General features: G+C 44.2%; 1 protein-coding gene across 3 annotated transcripts in view; it reads left to right on the forward strand.

Annotated features, from left to right (window-relative positions):
* Positions 1-19,015, forward strand: part of LOC147019191 (ubiquitin carboxyl-terminal hydrolase 2-like) — a 39,984-nt gene extending 20,969 nt beyond the window's left edge. For 2 of the 3 annotated variants that reach the window (XM_085899518.1, XM_085899519.1), the window contains 13 exons: positions 3,755-4,119; positions 5,415-5,515; positions 8,236-8,371; positions 8,578-8,741; positions 9,760-9,912; positions 13,459-13,572; positions 16,325-16,446; positions 16,571-16,711; positions 16,956-17,122; positions 17,472-17,639; positions 17,741-17,904; positions 18,104-18,204; positions 18,824-19,015. In XM_085899518.1, coding sequence (XP_085755644.1) covers positions 3,755-4,119; positions 5,415-5,515; positions 8,236-8,371; positions 8,578-8,741; positions 9,760-9,912; positions 13,459-13,572; positions 16,325-16,446; positions 16,571-16,711; positions 16,956-17,122; positions 17,472-17,593 — 1,585 coding nt within the window. In that variant the 3' untranslated portion in view covers positions 17,594-17,639; positions 17,741-17,904; positions 18,104-18,204; positions 18,824-19,015. The remainder of the gene's footprint in view (positions 1-3,754; positions 4,120-5,414; positions 5,516-8,235; positions 8,372-8,577; positions 8,742-9,759; positions 9,913-13,458; positions 13,573-16,324; positions 16,447-16,570; positions 16,712-16,955; positions 17,123-17,471; positions 17,640-17,740; positions 17,905-18,103; positions 18,205-18,823) is intronic. The other variant, XM_085899521.1, reaches the window with a different exon arrangement.
* The last annotated feature ends 806 nt before the right edge of the window (positions 19,016-19,821 follow it).

Genomic DNA, 19,821 nt, shown 5'->3' on the forward strand with positions numbered 1-19,821 from the left:
CCCAGGACGACGCCATGGCTTACTAAATTACTGTCATGTGGGTAATTATGGGAGGGTGTGAAGAATGATCATCGTGGGGATTGCAGAGCCAACTTGATTGACCAGTAATGGAAGCCGCATAATTAAAGGTGCAAAGAAAGTCCAGAAAACTTGGCCAATTTGAGACATTTTTAAAGCAAATGAGTCTTTTGGGAATTTCTGAAAGTCCTTTGTGGTGTTCCTGTTTCGATGCCATGGAAATGCATGGAAATAACAACAGGGGTGAAGGTGAGTCGGACCATGATGACACGATATCAATATCACATTTCCACCCTTTAGTCGTCCTTTCATGAAATAATTACAAATCATATTATTGGTTTCGCTGGAACATGTTGAAGAGTTGAGGCCACTGACCTCCCGAAAAACAGGTCGAATTGCTGGGACCAGCGGCACCAGTTCTCATCGAGGATTGTGACGTCCGAAGAGAGGTTTTGTGGTGGCCTGAAGAGTTCCATAGGTCAGTGAAATCAATCTTGACTGTCACCTCTGCCACCATGTCATGATCGAACCATCACACAGGATGAAAGGAACGGCTTTAATAATTAAATAATCCCCGAAAGGAAAATGACATCGAGTTCCGGTAATGAAAGGTCGACAAGATAAAGCAACAACACCCACAACATCCTTCCCATCCAATGCACATATGGATAGAACCCCAGAAGCATGAAAACAACAACAAACAAAAACATCAGCATCCAAATTAGCGATGTAAATCGATCATCACATCATCAACTAAAATGGCCGCTCGTCGGCCATCTTGGATCTGATCTCGAAAACAACGACGTGCACATGTAAAACATCATTCGTTGTCTGTGTGCCAAGTTTGAACAAGAGCGGTGCGTGTATGTCTGAGATATGGTTGAGGACACGTTCGATACCGGGTTTTTTTTACAATTAAAATGGCCGCAAGTCAAGCAGTCGGCCATGTTTGATCAGATGGTAAAATGAAGTGAGGTGTCCGTGCGTGCCATCATGTCCTCTGCTTCTGCCAAGTTTGAAGACAATCGGACCATGCATGTCTGAGAAATGGTTGGGGACAGATTTGAGGAACAAAATGGCCGCTCGTTGGCCATCTTGGATCTGATGTCGAAAAGAAATGACGTGTGTATGTAAACCATCGTTCGTTATTTGTGTTCCAAGTTTGAACGAGATCGGTGCGTGCATGTCCGACAAATGGTGGACGACGTGTTCGACACCGTGTGTTTTTAACGAAGTCGGCCATCTTTGATCGCATCGAGAAACAAAATGATGTGCATACGTACACCATCCTTTGTTGTCTTTCTGCAATACAAGTACAAATATAATATACAACTTTCTACAAGTACAAATATAATATACAACTTTCTACAAGTACAAATAAAAACGGTCCATAACATGTCCGAGATATCGTTACGGACGCACGCACGCACACACGGACTCGAAATTCGAGACCAAATCCATAAGCTCCCGTTTTTGACTCGGTCCAATGGGGGTTAATAATGCTCATCCCTCAAACAAGGCAATTCTTCATGTTTGAATGTGTGTGTCCATCCAAAGATAAACGTCCATCGCTTTGTGACATCATAAGTGCTTTGTGACGTCATAAACGGAACATTCCAAATATTATTTGGCATCGTGTTCACCCGTTCATAGTGACACGAACCGCGGTGCTGTTCACGACGAGCGATCATGTCTCGATTCTTCAAGAGGATTAAGAAAGTTTTTTGCGGTTGTTTACCGGAACAAAGGTAATTTAAAAACGAGTGTGTGACGTAATGATCTGAAGTTTGATGTCATTGTTTAATCGTTTCCTTTGTCGAGCGATCAGGACACCACGAACTGGAATGTTTCCTTCACTTGTTCCCAATCGATTGGTTTCTTGTTGCCAATCACGGGAAATCGTCCGTGGTGATGGAATCGGTAAAACCTTTTGGGTTCTCATCTTCTGATGGACCAAACTCGCTAACAGAGCGTCCGTGCTGCGGAACACTCACTTAGCAGAGTCACACACTCACACTGGGTGGTTTGCCATTGCCTTGCCAGCAGCAGTTCGGGCAGGAATTTGTCCTTCATTCAATGTGCCGGCGATAGCTTGCCTTCTCCTCACGAAGGACTTCACGGGATCTTTAACTTTCACCAACTAATACCGGCTGACAGGACGCCCGGCTTTCCGTCCATCCGAAGGACGTCACACACCTTGATTGATAAATCACCGTGCCTGTGAAACAACGGGATGACAGTTTACACCTGCGTCGGGATTCGAACCCAACCGAGACAGCTTCGAGGAGGAGTCGGTTTCTCATGACGAAACTAATTAAACCTTCAGATGAAGGATTAACCTCCCGAAGTGAAGGTCCAGGATTTGTAAACACTCATCAGAAATGGGTTCGTGTCTGACCCCGTGTTACGTGTGTGTTTTTTTGTGTTTTTGTGTGTGTGTGTGTGTGTGTGTGTTTGTGTGTGTGTGTGTTTGTGTGTGTGTTTGTGTGTGTGTGTGTGTGTGTGTGTGTGTGTTTGTGTGTGTGTGTTTGTGTGTGTGTGTGTTTGTGTGTGTGTTTGTGTGTGTGTATTCGTGTGTGTTGATGGACGTGTGTTCCATTTTAGCTCACATGGACTTTCGTCAGATGAGATGCGATGGAGTCGTGTCTGCAGGTGAGTGAGTGAGTGAGTGAGTGAGTGAGTGAGTGAGTAAACAATTCAGTCATTATCGCCTGAACCAAACACACGACACATGTATGTATGTATGTATGTGTATGTATATATATATATATATATATATATATATATATATATATATATATATATATATTGTATACCTTGTCGAGGCTCGGATGAGAGCGAACAGACAACACGCTGCAAGGGGAACAAAGACATAAGGAGATCTGTGGAAGGGAGAGGGATGTGACTGGGAACATGGGGAATACAAGATGGACATTCCAAGGATTTTCAGGAAGGAAAGCAGGGAATTTGAAGGACGTGGGCTTGGGTGGGTTGTCGGGGGAAGAAAAGATCGAGGATTTGGATGGGGGATGACAAGAGGTGGTGGTGAACAGCTGTTTTGAAGTCCTGGACGGAAGAATGCGAAAGAATAGAGTGAGGGAGTTTATTCCAAAGGCGGGAAAAAGAGGAATGAAAGAGTGAAGATGAGCAGTGATTCGTGATTTTGGTCGTTTTACCAGAAGGAGGTTGTTTGCAGACCTTGAGTGCCCTGTGGAAATGGGGTGGGGACAAATCACAGAGAGGGGGGGGGGGTGGTCGAAGGGGGCATTGAGTGACTGTTGCTCCTGATCCAGGTGAGCTTCAGGTCGCCCGGTCCTATTTATTTGTTTATTTATATATATTTTTCATCAAGTAAACAACCACTGAACCAAATCCCCCAGATTTTTAATGTCCCCTCAGGGTCCCCAAGTATGGTTCGTGTTTGGGTCACACATCTGGGGGAGGGGGTACAGGGTTGAGGGGAAGACCCCAATTTTCTCGGTGTAAATGTGTATCGTATCGAGTCCCCGATGGTCGCCGGTATTACATACCATGTTGTGTGAAGAAAATTTAAACAATTTTACAACAAACATTCGGGTGATGTTGAAATGTGAGTGAGAAAAACGGGAAATTTTGAGCCAAGTGAGAGAGAAACACGAAACATGTCTTGTATTTTATAATTTTACACAATGGAGACTCGTTCAGTGTGGGCAGTTTTCTGTGACCAAACGTTTTGTTTCTTGTTCACCGTTCACAGCTCATCTGTTCCTGAGGTGCCGAAACCACCAAAGGTAAAACGGACAAAAAAGTGGTGGCAGTTGCGACGAAAGAATCGCAGCAAGAAGGATCTTTCAAAGGGAAGAAACAATGTTGGATCTTCCAATGTCGATCCTGCTTCTCCGAACCAAACAGAAGATACACCTGGATCAACACCGCAAGGTGTTCGGGAGGGAGAACCAACCACGCCCACCCCAGCACAAGAGACCACGCCCACCCCAACACAACAGACCACGCCCACCCCAGCACAACAGACCACGCCCCCCAACACGTCGTCGCCGTGTCCTCCTCCTCCTCCTCTATCTCTATCATCGCTTGATGACCTCAGACCATCTTCATCCAAAAGTACAAACACCCTTTCTCTCCCTCTCTCCATGTAAAACTGTGTTGATAATTACTTTTTCACTCGAGTCGTGAATCTCCTGAATATTTCCTCCATTTGCTGGATGTCGAGACGTGAATCATGACTTGTTTAACCCTCTTCACGATCCTGGAACCTCCTTGGTGAGGAAAACGATGGATGTTTAACACCTATCTCCAGTGTGGACTCGAACCGGTTGATAGTAGTTTGATTGATGACGTTTCCCGGAAGTTCGTCTCCACCACAACTACCAACAATCTACAAGGTGTTTGTTCTTCTTTCCGCCTCCTCCGGTATCACAGGGGAAGGTTTGTTGCTCCTGTGGGGTTTGTTTCTCCAATCCGAGACCCCAATTTGTGTGTTTTCCCACAGAGTTTCTTCCACCCCGAGGAGAACTAAACCTCCATCTTGAAAAAGAAGAGATAATTCTTCCTTCTCTCTCAACACTCCCAATCTCTGGGCTGTATCAATGTCTGAGCTTTATCTCTGAGCCGACAGGGACTTTGGGAATTAAATTTTACATCAACAATGGGAATACAAAGTGGGCCGGGGTGACATGGGAGTTTTTTGACCTTGACCTATTTTTAAGTTCGTGACACAATTATGAACATTTAAACTTGTTTCACAAAACCTCGATTTAGGTTTGTCTGTTCAGAACGAAATTGCCTTCCCCAGATCGCCTCGACTCCACAAGGAGTCACATTTACATTTAATTTACATCGTGTCGCTCCGGGTTAAAGGTCAAGTTCACATGGTGGTCTTAAAAAAATTAACTTGTTTGTTTGTCATCTCTCAATTTTGAGAATGCGGAATCACTCAGACCACTTGGCCTTCCAAGATATTCTCACATCATCATAGTGTACCTGCACTGAAGTTGTACACCTGGTATTTGATTTGTGTCCTTGACCTACTTTTTTGCGTTGTGACCTAATTAATGAAAAACACCTTTTTGTTCAGAACTTGAATAATTTTCCTCCGATTTTAATAATGTTAAGTTTCATGTGTGGATTGTCGATGGAGACACGTTTTATTCTTTTACACTCCATCCATAAATGGTGAAGGCCAAGGTCATGTGGTGGTCACAAAAAATATGGCCGTCACTGGATCAAGGGAAAGTTGTGCTGCAGATATCAAGTTTAAATTGATGATGGGTTCGACCACAACACGTGAAAATCAGTGTTCCAAACCCACCAGGACCGTCAATGTTATCCTGGCAATGGAAAACTTCTCTGAACCATTTTTTTCAATGTTTGTCTGAAACAGTTGTTGATATCCGCAGGTGACGGTCAAGATGTGTGTAATGATAACGAAGAACCTGCTGGGAAAGAAAACATGCAGATCCAAGGTGCCTGTGATGTATGTGATGAGCCAGGTGACAAGGTGAAGATCATGGTGGACGTGCCAAACGTATTTGATTATGTTCTTGTGAAAATCAAGATAACAGTTTGAATTTCAATGTTAACAGTTTCAAACTTGTCTCCCTCCTCTAAAAGCTGGTGGTGTCTTGTTACATCTGTATCTGGTGGATGCTCCCCCTCCATCCCTTTCCTCACTTCAAATGTCACCACAGCTTTCTCTGCTTGTGAGAAGGCTGAATGCCTCAATTCTGTGTTTGATTCGAAATTTTGCATCTCCAGCCCCTCACTCAGTACCCATCCTTCCCTGTTGTCCACAACTGCTTGTACTCTGTGTCTTTTGCATCTGAGAAGGTGGAGAAGGTTGTTCAACCCTCGACTCTGGCTCTGCAATGAGACCCAATGACATCATCTCATGTGTCCTAAAATCCTGCTCTGCTGCTCTTCCCCCATCCTCCATCTGCCATTTTCACCATATCATTTACTCTGGGTCATCTTTCATCTGCTTCGAAATCCACCAACATCATTGCATTCCATAAAAAAGGTGGAAAAACTGATCCCCTTAACTACAGACCTCTCATCTTACTTCTAATCACCATCAAGGTCATGGAATCAACAATCTCAGTTGATATGAAATACTTTGTTTTCTCCAACAACCTCATCATCACAAATTTGTTGCAGATGAGGTCACTTCACCTTGGACTTGCTGATTTTACTCTTCCAACAATGGACAGAGACCCTCAATGTCAGACGTGAGATCAGGGCCGTCTCTCTGGACAAATCTTGTGCTTTTAATACAGTCTGGCATCCTTCGTTACTTTCCAAACTGTCTTCCTCTCACATCCATGGCCAACTCCACACATGGCTTACTGAATTCCTCTGCTCTCGGAGCCAAGGTGTGGCTCTTCCCGGAATCCTTTCATCTCCTCTCCCTCTCAAGACTGGAGTGCCCCAAGGCAGTGTTCAGGGTCCAGTCCTATTCCTGATCTTTAATGATCTGACTCTCTTGAAAATGTTCTTTATTTGTTTTCTGTTGACTCCACCCTCTGCCGTGACATCCCTCATCCTTCATACAGGCAAGCTGCAACCTCTTCAACCTCTTCAGACCATGAGAAAATTACAAGCTGGTCAAACACTTGACTCTGGCTTGACTTGTGTGGTCCAGTGTTTGGCCAATACTCTGGATGTGCTGACCTACTTTATTGGAATATTTCTAAAAATCCTGACAATTCTCACACTCTCTCCATCTCTTTCAGAAAGGACTGTCTGGCAATCCAACCCCCCCTCCCCTTATCTACTTTCTCAACAATCATCTTGAAGAAGTTTGATCATTCAAACTCCTGGGTCTCACGATCAGCCATGATCTTTCTTGGGCAAACCACATTTCAAAGTTGGGGTGCAAAGCGAGCTGCCGACTCGGCATCCTCCGTCGCCGAAAGTCCTTCCTTCCACAGCTTAATGGAGTAATGCTCTCTCCTCTGGCTGGCTCCCCTGCCGCAGACCTTGCTCACCTTGACACGGGAGATCCCAAGGCCTTCAAGGTTCTTGGAATCTCCCACGATGAAGCAGTGTCATGGTCTATCACCACGCCATCACACACAGGTCATTGGTCTCTCCTCTCCTCTCCTCTCCTCTCCTCTCCTCTCCTCTCCTCTCCTCTCCTCTCCTCTCCTCTCCTCTCCTCTCCTCTCCTCTCCTCTCCTCTCCTCTCCTCTCCTCTCCTCTCTCTCCTCTCTCTCCTCTCCTCTCCTCTCCTCTCCTCTCCTCTCCTCTCCTCTCCTCTCCTCCCCTCTCCTCTCCTCTCCTCTCCTCTCCTCTCCTCTCCTCTCCTCTCCTCTCCTCTCCTCTCCTCTCCTCTCCTCTCCCTCTCCTCTCCTCTCCTCTCCTCTCCTCTCCTCTCCTCTCCTCTCCTCTCCTCTCCTCTCTCTCCTCTCCTCTCCTCTCCTCTCCTCTCCTCTCCTCTCCTCTCCTCTCCTCTCCTCTCCTCTCTCCTCCCCTCTCCTCTCTCCTCCCCTCTCTCTCTCCTCTCCTCTCTCTCCTCTCTCTCTCTCTCTCTCCTCTCCTCTCCTCTCCTCTCCTCTCCTCTCCTCTCCTCTCCTCTCCTCTCCTCTCCTCTCCTCTCCTCTCCTCTCCTCTCCTCTCCTCTCCTCTCCTCTCCTCTCCGGTCTTGCACCCTCTGCTCCTTCCGTGCTTTGACCCTCGAGGATTCTGCAGGGCAAACACGGTCCATTAAACCACCAACCCCATTCTGATTAAATTACCCACATTCCAGGATCACTGCTCACCACCACTCATTTGTTCCTCTTTTCTCCCACCTCAAGAACCAACTTCCATATTATATTCAATCTTCCCACCACGTCTTCAGGACAGCTGTTCACCACCATCTCAGATCATCCCCAATCCAAAACCATGATCTTTTCTGCCCTCTCGAACACACCCCAATCCTTCGTTTTTAGAAATTTCCTCAATCCTTCGTCCTCTCTCATCTGTTCCTTTTGTCCTTCTGTGTCCTGATCCGTTCAGTGTACTAATTCTACTCTTGCACGAGCCTTGATTATGTATTCACAAAAATGAATTATCTTTGGTAACAGCCATACAACATGTAGAATGTGTTGGGAATAGACAATAAAACAGTTGTCAGAGGAAGGACAATGAAGTTTGTGCTTGTGTTGGGAATGAGGACAATAAATGTATAATGTCACTCCACTCAACCTTCTTTCTATCCTCCCTCTCTCTGCATTACAGCATCAATCCATGAAAGATGACACCTTCCGTTATCCCGGCGGTTTCATTGGCCTGAAAAATCCGTTCCTGTTGTGCTACTTGAATTGTGTGGTCCAGTGTTTGGCCAATACTCCGGATGTGCTGGCCTACTTTATTGGTAAGTTCATCACCAAGCAGGGTCTTGCCCTTGTTTCTCTTCACAACAATGTGGAGTTTGAAATGTATTTGAGTGGAGATTGGTGTTTTTCATCAGTGATCCCAGTGACACAGCAAACCCAGCACAACAGCAAGGTCTGAACAAGATCAGGAAACCTCGTTGTCTGCTCTTCCGTTCACTGTCCTCTTTTGTCATACCTCCGGCAGGAATGAACTTTGACAGTGATGACTTTGGAAACCTAACAACGTTCTTCAGTCAACTCCTCACGGCCATTTGGAACAAGGACAAGTTCTCTGTTAATGGAAAAGTCCTGAAATTGTTCACCAACAAGAAAAAGACGGACTACTTTGTTAATCCAGTGTACTTTATGGTGAGCTCGGAATCCTTTTGTTTTTTCATTCACTTTCACCGACAAGTTATCTTATTACCTTCACCAAAGTGGAGGGTATTGCATTTGGTTCCATGTGTTTGTTTCTTTGAAACTCCGCAAAAAATCTTTTTGCCAAGTATGTTGGTCTGTAGCGTTTGTATGTTTGTCTGTCTGTGTCTCGCACGATTTTTGGCCACAGTTTTCAGGCAATCATTCTGAATTTTTTTGTGTATAAGTGACCGACCAAAAAGAGCAATGCACAATTTTAATGAAGATCTGAATCCTAATATGGATCCGGATACGAGAATTTTTCAAGTGATTCTTCACCATTGAGAGATCGGGCCAAAAACGATATGTAGCATGAATGATATCTCAAGTTAAGGACGGATTCGGTCGAAACTTGGTGGACACATTGGGTGTGTGACAAGGATGAAGAGTCTCGATTTTGGTTCAGGTCGGTATCCAGATCTGGGCTATCAGTGGGATACAAAACGTGAACTCTTTAGCCTGGCGGAGGTCTGCGCTCTGCGGAGTGCCATTTCATTTTGCCAAGTGTCGCTCTGTGAGTGATTTTTCATTTGTTCGTTTGTCTTTCTCTGCACACAATGTGCTAACGTTGGCCACCATCACCACCTCGTGGTAGCCAGTCGGGCACATTCTCTTTTTTTTTTTCAACCAAGTGCAACGAGAAAGTGTGTGCAATTATAATGTGAGTACATATCTAAAGTATGTACAATTGGAATGTGAGAACGTCTATAAAGTATGTACAATTGGAATGTGAGAACGTCCACAGAATACGTACCAAAAAACCACACGGAACAAGTCTGGACGAGGGTTTGCAATCTTTCCTTGTTCTCGATATTCATTGTGATAAGATTAAAAGTTCCAAATTTATAACAGATTCATACAGATTAATGTACAAAACATGGCATTGATTAAAATATTACTTATTCCATCAACAATTCTAAGCTCCACCTGTTCAACAGCTTGTGTCCATTCAATCCCTTGTTCATAACAGGAGGCGATGTGCAAGGTGGCCCCCGACTTCAATGATGGGGAGCAGCATGATGCCCAAGAATGTCTGATGGTCATTCTTGATAAACTCCATGAAGAACTGAACCAGGTTCCTCCGTGCCACTGCAATATCGACTTGCTCCATCTTCCTGACAGTGTAACTATGAATTTCCACCCTTCATCAATTACAAAATGGGAACAGTGGTGTCTGTCCGTGGGTTCGTCTTATTCCCGTTTCTGGTGGCCACTGTGCTTGAAAAGCTGAGCACGCATTCAAAGATAAATATTCAACCAGAAAAAGAGCATGATGACAAACTAGATACATTTTAAACATATAAACACAACATGGAATTGGTTTGTTGAACATTGCGTGAAGATATGACCCTCGGTTTATCACCAAGTTGAACAAACCATGTCTGCATTCTTTATAACAGTGGCCGATATGAAAAAGTCTTTGAAGAAAGCTTGCGGTGCAAAGTCGTCATTAAATGATAGAAACGCATCGATTTGGCATTGTCACCTGAAAAGAACGTTGAATAATAAACTTCAAAGGTTCAAAATAACCTCAAATTTAATTCTCGGTGGACTCGATGATGTAGTTCGTTCCAGTTGGAGCGTCCGTTCTGAGTCGAGGTGGTCGGTGTTTCAACCCCGGCGAAATCATTCGCGAAATCAAAGGCTTCAAACATGGTGTGTGGTGCTTCCTTGCTTGATGTCAAACATTTACAAAGGATAGAGCACATACTGGACCGACTGTCAAATGTTATGCTTGTTGTTGGCTTATTGGTTAGGGTGGTGGGGTTTGGATCCTGAGGTCCTGAGTTCAAATCCTACTCAACTGTTAAATTAATACCAGGTGGTGTTCACTCGACCTGTCATCCTTTCGAGGTTGGCATAATGAGTGCCAGCATGCTGGTATACTGTGTCGGAGTGGCGACCCGTCCAGGATTGTGCCCAATAGCCAAGGAGATTGCTAAAGCAGCACCAATGCTCTGCACAGAGTATGGTACCAATCTCCTCCTCTCCTCTCCTCATATGTTGGCAACCATTGCACAGGCTGGACTTGCTGAATGATTTCTTTCCGTGTTGAAGTTATTTGGCCTTGGAAGGGAAGTCATTTTTGATAAGTTGCAAACCATAGTGTCTGTCCGTGCGTTCGTGTGTCTCCAGTTTACGGCGGCCACTTCCCATGTTGCCTTTGAAAACCTCAGCATTCACTTTTGAAATGACGGGAGAACAGGCATGAATAATGTTGATACCAAATTTTATTTCACATCCAGGATATTTTACTCTGTCGTTGTACAAATTGAACCAATGCCACCCGATGTTGCACCACCATTTCACAATGGGCAGTATAAGTAGCTCAGAGATTTGTCTCTGAGTGAAACCAGAAGAACAACGCAATTGACATTTTAAAGTCCATGGAATAATTTAAATTGAAAGATTAACTCACAGAGCCGGCCCGTCGCTTCGCCGACAGAACAATTAGTCATCGTATTTACCAAATTTTTGGGGTGAGAAGGCGGACAGCAGAGAGCGACAGAGAGCAGAGGGTACAGAGTGGGGGAGGCGTTGGAAAATGTTGCAAATAACAATATAATATACATCAGGTGGAACGATGTTTATAAAATCATCAGATACACAAGATCATGCTGCTGCTGTGTGGGAAGTTCACTTTGTCATATTGACTCGACGCGCCTTCTGACTGGCAAAGTCATCCACAATTTCATCAATGGACAGCTGACGCAGAAGGTCACTCTCAATGTTCATGAGTGTGAGAGAGATCAGTCTTTCCTGTCCCATCGATGTTCGTTCAAACAGAGTCTTCATGCACTTCTGGGATCTACTCTATAGGAGTCTCCCTGCGGCAACAGTTCTTGGTTCTCCGAAGTCTGCTGGAAGAGCTGCTCGTCACAATGCTGTTGCTCAGAAGGTCCATGCTTCGCCCAGTAATCAACGATCTCACCTGTTGTAACGCCAGGCCACAGTCCAACGTCATCAGCCAATCTTGGGACTGCAGCAGCAACAGCAGTGAATTCCACATCCTTGTTATCATCAATTCCCGTTCCCTCAGTGACATCAACTTCAGTATCGTCAGTGGTCGTATCTTCAGTTTGGACTCCTTCTTCATTTTCATCTTCTGTCTGCGGCTGAGAACTTGAAGCAGACGATCCCTTGTACCACTGATCAATTGTCGGTGTCTTCGCAATGACAGCAGCTAGTCGATCTGCCTTTTCCTCGGCCTTCTTCCTTTTCGCTGCGCCGCTCTCATGCACACGGTGACGGTGACTGTCAGGCTGCTGACTCATTATGTCATGTGATGAAATGAAACAAAAGACAGATGTAGAAACAAAGGACAGATGTAGAAATAAACTACTTCCACATGATCAAAACATTTCTAAAACCTAAAAAAATGACAAATATGTTGAATAAATATGGATGCTTACATTTACCTTCTATCCAGATAAAAGTTTGATAAAATCCTTCATTTCGTTGAAACTACTCAGGTTTTTTTTAATTGGATGGAAATTGTTGGCATTTATTTAAACAAAAAAAATGTGTTTTCACAATAATGTAGAGGCCCCAATTTTGTGGAGGCCTTGGATCACGTGATCGACTTGCCCCGTCCTAAATATGGCCCTGATGAACATTTATAACATCAACAGCGTTGTTGAGACAATAACACTCGTATTCATTGCAATTGATCCACAGAGTGTCACAGACAGAACTTCCCATCATTACACCGATCTTTATCAGTCTCACATCGGGTTTGCCTTGAATGAAGACCACTGGGTTGTCAAACATCAGACCTCATGCTTGCCTTGCTGTGCAACTGCACTCGTTGTTGGTCGTTTAATTATTGAGGAATATTCATTGTTTACTGTGAGAAAATGTGGAATAATGTCGCGAGTGATTAAGAGGCAAATGAGACGAGCAATTAATTTTTCTGTTTGATGAAGGATTAACTCATATTTGGAGAATCACCACGTCGTTGTTGCATGAGTTGTGTATTTTTCCTTCCTGATTCACTCATCAATCTTCTTATGGTATAAAACTTGAAGGATTTAATTATTTCTGGAAATTTAAAGCTATTCCTTGCATCTCGTCATTAATTCTGTCTTTCTCTTGGAAATGTATTAACACTGCAGACACTGTTGAAGTAGCTGGGAATGGATCCTCCGAAGCCCATATTGTCCTGGATCTTCTTCACATCCATCTCACTACATGTCGCCCCTGATTTTAACAGTGATCGCGAGCTGCTTGTGTTTTTACCCGACGTAATTTTGGTTGTAATCTCGTCCTACACCATCTTGCCTCGCACTCACGTCATTCGCTCTGTGGAACCGTCTTCTCATTCAGTCTGTTTTGTTGAGAACAGAACCAAGAGCTTGCCTCGGTCTGTTTAGCATTGCTATCTGAACCAATGGCTGGTGATGCTGAGAAACCAGATTCAAATCCCATTTACTTCAGTCCTTTTGATGGATTTATTTAATCTGGTATTGGTGTGGTGCAGTCATGATGGGCCAAATGTCCTTGATATTACTTGGTATTCTTTGTCATATTTTCCATGTTTTTGTTTCTTGTTCTCGGTCTCAAGCTTTTCTGTTGACCGTTGGTATCATTGGAGTGCCACCATTTCCTGGCTGTTTTACGTTTTTGTGAAATGGCTGTTGCTCACACATTTGTATGTTTTGTGGAACAGGTTGCAGCAGCGAAGTCGTGGGAAAACAACAAATCGTATTTCAACAATTCCATCATTTACGACACATTTTATGGCCAACAACAGACCAAGATTACGTGTTCGAGCTGCGGCATTGTAAGTTTTTCTCACGAAATTAATTTTATTGAAAAAGTCTTACACTCTTTGTCTGTATGTCTGTCAGTGTATGTCTGTCCATTTGCGGAACACTTTCTCACTGTTGTTCTGTCTATTTGATTGTCTCTCTTTCTATCTCAGTCTCTCTCTGTCTTCTGTCTCTCTCTCCTCTCTCCTTTCTCCCTCTCTCTCACTGTCGATGTCGCTCCCTCTCTCCTTCCATCTCAGTCTCTCTCCCTCTTCTCTCTCTGTCTCTCCTGTCTCCTCTCTCTGTCTGTCTTCTGTCTCTCTCTCCTCTCTCCTTCCTCTGTCTCTCTCTCTCTCTCTCTCTCTCTCTCTCTCTCTCTCTCTCTCTCTCTCTCTCTCTCTCTCTCTCTCTCTCTCTCTCTCTCTCTCTCTCTCTCCTTTCTCTCTCTCTCTCTCTCTCTCTCTCTCTCTCTCTCTCTCTCTCTCTCTCTCTCTCTCTCTCTCTCTCTCTCTCTCTCTTCTCCCTTTTGCTTGTTGCCTCTCTCTGAATTCAGTTTGACTCGTGAAGAACCCGTCCTTTAGGAAGGGATAATTCCCCTCATCCATTGAGAAATACAGCCAAAAACGAAATATTGCCCGATATCTCAAAATGTTATAGACGGATTCGGACGAACTTGTTGAATGAGTTGGTCAGGTGACGAGAACAAACTGATGAGATTTTGTTTCAGGTCCGGATCTCGATCCGGCCTGTCAGTGGGATATAAAACGTAAAATGTTCAGCCTGTCGGAGGTATGCATTCCACTGAGTGCCGTTCAAGTTCATTATTGTATCAGTTTATTGTTCATTCATCTGTGATGTTTTTGATGCCATGTGGTTAAGCAAAGGAGGTGTTCTGCTTCACCTTTCATCCTGGTACTCTTGATGCTCCTGAATGCACCGGTGTTGTCACAAAAAGGAGCGTGTGTTGCTTCAAGTTCAACGTTCATAAATGGACCCCAGGATAAAAGAGTCCATTTCATGATAACCATTTGTGACGTCACAGACCCCACACACATCTCTCATCTGTGAATGGAAGGAATAACCAATCAGCTCTCACCTCATCAAATAAACCCAGGTGGCTAGGATTATTCAAATTTATCGTCTCCTCCCATGATCTTCTCGCTGAAGAATCTGTGTAAACCAACCAAGAAAGGCTACAAAGGTAAGCCCTTTGCTGTTTCAAACCCTTCCCAGAGTTCCTCCACAGCTGCTGTAAAGACATTCACAAATGGTACACACGTGAGAACCCCAATGCTGCACACCCCATCAGCAGTCGGACCGGTTTCCTCACTTACTGGCGAATCCTCAGCGACAACGCAGACAGCAATACGTACCAATCAGGCTCCCAAGGATGAACCATGTGCAAATGACAAAAGCAGTCAATGTTTAAATAATTAAGAACGACCCACCAACATCTCTCTTCTTTGTTTGATGCAGCTTATTTGACCAGAAGGGCATGGATGAGTCATTATATTTATGTGTGTGTGTGTGTGTGTGTGTGTGTGTGTGTGTGTGTGTGTGTGTGTGTGTGTGTGTGTGTGTGTGTGTGTGTGTGTGTGGATAGATGAGAGACGGACAGACAGAGAGAGGGACAGACAGAGAGAGGGACAGACAGAGAGAGGGACAGACAGAGAGACGGACAGACAGAGAGAGGGACAGACAGAGAGACTGACATAGAGATATGTATTTTATGTGTTTAAACTCTCCCGTTTTGGATAGTCTTCTCAATTATGAAAATAAACATGAGCAAATACAACCTGTTACTTCGCAGATCGGAATATTAAAGGGGTGGGGGGGGGGGGAGAGAAAGAGGGAGTGCAAAGGGAGAGGAGGGAAAGAAGAGAGTGTGGTTGTCTGGAGGGGAATGTGTGTTCTGGGCGTGTATTTGAAAGGGGAACTTGAGGGAAAGGTGGGGGGGGGGGGGGTTGGTGTTTCAAAAAAAAACTGCTTTAAAAAAATAAGAGAAAAGCTTTCATTTCTCCAATTCACACATTCCTCTCCTCAACATCCGGAGAGTTTCTGGTGGGGGCGTGTGTTTTGGTGGAGGATAGCGTGAGAGGAGAGAGGGGAAGGCAGCACATTGGAGGGAAGGCAGCAGGATGAAGGGAGGAGACAAAGTGAGGTGCAGGGGGGGAGGCATGAAGAGTGGAGGCAGCGTGAGTGTGGGTGGGAGGCAGTGTGGAGGTGGGGGAGGCAGTGTGGGGAGGAGGTAGTGTGTGTGGAGGTGGGGGAGGCATTGTGAAGGTGGGGGAGGCAGTGTGGAGGGGGAGGAGGCAGCATGATGGGGGAGGTAGGCATTGTGAAGGTGGGGGAGGCAGTGTGGAGGGGGGAGGCAGCATGATGGCGGGGGAGTGTGGAGGGAGGGGAGGCAGTGTGGAGGTGGGGGAGGGAGTGTGGAGGGGGAACGAGGAAGTGTGATGGGGGGGGGGGTGGGGAGGGAGTGTGATGGGGGAGGGCAGGGAAAGGTGATGGAAGGTCGCGTGAGGGGAAGGGGGAGATTGCAGCGTGATTGGGGGGGGGAGGTGGGGGGGTTCTTCCATGAATTTTTCTTCCTGTTGTTTCTCTCCACTTTAACCAATCATGCATTTAGTTTAAAATAATTTTTGTTTTCCCAAAACCTGTTTCTTACATGAATGATCTTCTCTTTTACATGATTTTTCTTCTTAGATTCATGAATATAACTCTACACCCCACCCCTCCCTCCCTCTTTACCCCCCCTTATTTTGGGTTTTTCTTTGTTTTCAGGGATCGAGGCATTTTGAATCCTTCTCCTGCTTATCGCTGCCTCTGCCACACAATGCGAAGCATAAAAAGAAGATTCATCTCACAGACTGCCTGTCATTGCTTTTCCAAAGTGATACAGAATTGTAAGTGGTGAATGTAGTAAATGGTACAAGATAAGGTGATTGAGACCGTGTGACTAAATATGAACAACTTATCAGATGCCAATGAGCCTCCATGATTGTTTTCGTGTCTCATTGTGCTTTCCAGTTATTGTTCTGATTGCAATGAAATGAAAAAGGGGACGATGCAGGGATGCATTAGTCACCTTCCTGAGGTGCTGATCCTTCACCTGTTACGTTTCAACAACTTGGGAAAGAAGATCAAAACCCTTGTTGACTTCCCATTGAGGTAAGTACCTGGGAATGATGAAACATCAACATATTGCTCTCAGAACATGCAACTCCAATCAGAACTCATCACAATAGACTGTCATTTGCAGCTTTGGATTACAAGAGAGAAGTAATTATTGTCCCATGAGCCAGCACAAGTGTGTCTGGATTTGTTTTACCCTATTCAATATGTTCAAGTCTTTGTTCTTCCTCTTCTCCCTGATCGACCACACAACATTGTTTGATGCACCTTTCTGCTGCAGTGGTCTTGAAATGGCGCCATATTGTGGCGATGCTGTCATGACAAGCGCAGTTACAACGTACGACCTGTATGCTGTCATCAAACACAAACGATTGCTAATGGACCTGGCACACTACACCACCATCGCACGACGGCCATGCACCTCTGACACTCAAAACAGTGTCCTCGGTAAGTTTGAAGGAGCGAGTGGAAATTGTTCGATGCTTTTTGTGTTTGTTTTCCTGTTTGTGAGTTTATCTGGGGTTGAATATCACGTCATTTGAATATAAGGATCTCCAAACCAAAAAGATTTTAAAGGAATTTATTTTATACTTCAAGCATTTTAACTTGTCATGGTTTGAAGAATATTTTTAAACGCTTATTGTTTGTTATAACTGGGTCACTCGTGAATGTTGGTGTTATTTTATTGATGACTGTGTAGATTCAAGGACAATGCAGCCAAAGAATCGTTTCATGTTGCAATGATAAGAGTTTTGTTTTGAAGTTGTCTTTTCTGATCCCACGGTGTGATGTACAGGCTGGAGGAGTTTTGATGATCATGAAGTGTTCTCTGCGGAAGAGCATGAGGTTTGCAAAAAAGATGCTTACGTGCTGATGTACCATCGAAGGCGCAGTCCTACAGGCCGCACCTCGTGCTAGAGATGCCACCATATTGTGCAAAAGGGCAGAAACAGCCACACACCAGGTACGTCCTCTTCTCCTTCTTGCTTATGGCAGCTTGACTGCCAGGTAGCTATTATTTTCTTGGAGTGTGACAATGCCGCTGATGCTGTACCCCCATACCAGTGCACTGGTACTCATTTTGCTGACCTTGGAAGGATGATGGGCTGAGATGACGGACTGAGTCAACCCCACCTAGTGTTAATTCAATGGTTGGGTGCTCAAACTCAGGACCTAAACATCCTGAGCCAGTCATCCTCACCACAAAGCTAACATCAGGCTTACCCCAGGTACTGTGTTCTTAAAAGAGGTGAGGGAGGGAAGAGTTATAAATCATGTTTAAAAAGCTCCCAAGTCGTTTATCCTTTGAAAATGCCTTCCGAGTCCAAGGATACAATGTGATGAGGGAAAATAAACCTGAAATCCAGATAGGCGGCTCCGTTTGATGTGTAACTGATGCTGACCATGTAATCTTTGTCTGTTTGACAGAGTCTCTGGGCCGAGGCCTCTGGGTTGGAGGGGACGCCTTGATGCAGGACGATGTCCAATGGAGATCGGGAGAGTCCTCCTCACACTCCACCTTTCTATATGTATATATATATATATATATATATATATATATATATATATATATATATATATATATATATATATATATATATATATATATATATATATATATATATATATACATATATATACATATATAATGCACTTTAGCAATACTCATGTTTTTGCTTCATTTTCCGTAATCCGGGTTATTTTTATTTTCAGGAGCGATCAAGGTAGCGGTCTGTTGATAATAATTTTCCATCCAAAGAAACTGAAAATTAACTTTTTTACCTTCACCTAATGGATCCCGACTATGACCGCCCTCCATTGGGAGACGATCATCTGTCCCATTTGGGACTATTCATTGTCAGTTCTTGCAAGAATGGAATCAAGATGTCATGAATAGGCATTTTTGGGTTGCCTCTTGCCCTCTGGAGGTTATGGTGGGAATTTGGACTTTGGTCGCACCTGCTCTTATATCTCACCTGCAAAGCACTGAGCTGCCAGTTTATTGTCAGGCTGAGAGTCACACCCAAACCAGACAGCTTGAAAGGAAGTGCTCTCTCTGTGCATCATCACGTCAGACATATTATCATTATCCTGTTCTGATAAAATGGTTCTCATAAGTAACTGATCTTTGTTGCTTTGTTCTCTCAGCCCCGAGTTTTACACCAAACCTGCAAGAAAATCAGTGGAAGGACCGAATGGAGGGAGAAGTGTTGTTTCAGAAAAGTGAATTCCAGCGGTGGGAGTTGTTTAGGACATTGTTTGGTGGATGTTGTCACTACACTATGTTTAATTTTTGTCAACCTTTTATTGCACAATCCTGTACATCTGTTATTTGAAAAATAAATCATCATAATTATCTTCCATGTTGTGTTTCTTTAATATGTGAGATTTGACTCTTTGCCCCATGAAATCCAGGATCTCTTCTTCTTGATGAGATGTTCTCGATGCAGTGAGGTTCTCAAAACTGGGCTTCAGGTGAGAGTGTATGGAATGAAAGTGCTAAGTTTCCACATGTGTTTTGAGCACAGGGTTTCTGAGGAGAATCAAGCAAAAGGGTAAAAGAGAAGACTGAAAACTGCACTTTCAAAAATAAATCTCAAAGTTCGATGATGATGAGCAGAAGCAAAGATGAAGTCATCAGTAAGAACCTTGGTGAGATTAGCGCTCAGCTGCTACTTCTCCACCCTCAAACCCATCCAGGCACAGCCAAGTGAGCCTTATTCAAATAAATAAATAAAATAACCGAGATTAAAAAAAAAAAATCCACCTGCCAGACCATCCGTCCGATCAGGTTGAAATTTAAAACGTATATTCCCCATCACCACGAGATCATTTGTGAAGTTTCATGTCGATTGATTAAGCGGTTTAAGAGAAAGGATTTCAAAAATCTTTTTCTCAATCCAATATGGCTGCCAGACTGTGTGACCTCTCAATTATTTGTGAATACCCTGGTATCCCCAAGGCTGAGGGAACATTTCTGTGAGATTTCCCGTTGATCTGTCCAGCTGGTCTGGAGAATATTTTTTTGTTTTTTCTGGTAAGTCCAATATGGCTGCCAAACCATGTGACCTCTGACATCATATGGGTGAACCTTTTGTTCATCATGGATAGGCGGTCATACATGTTTGGTTTCACCTCTTTCTGTT

Source organism: Eptatretus burgeri, chromosome 10, assembly GCF_056783735.1.
Source record: "Eptatretus burgeri isolate ZD-2024b chromosome 10, Ebu_testis_v1, whole genome shotgun sequence".
NCBI classification, from domain to species: Eukaryota; Metazoa; Chordata; class Myxini; order Myxiniformes; family Myxinidae; genus Eptatretus; species Eptatretus burgeri.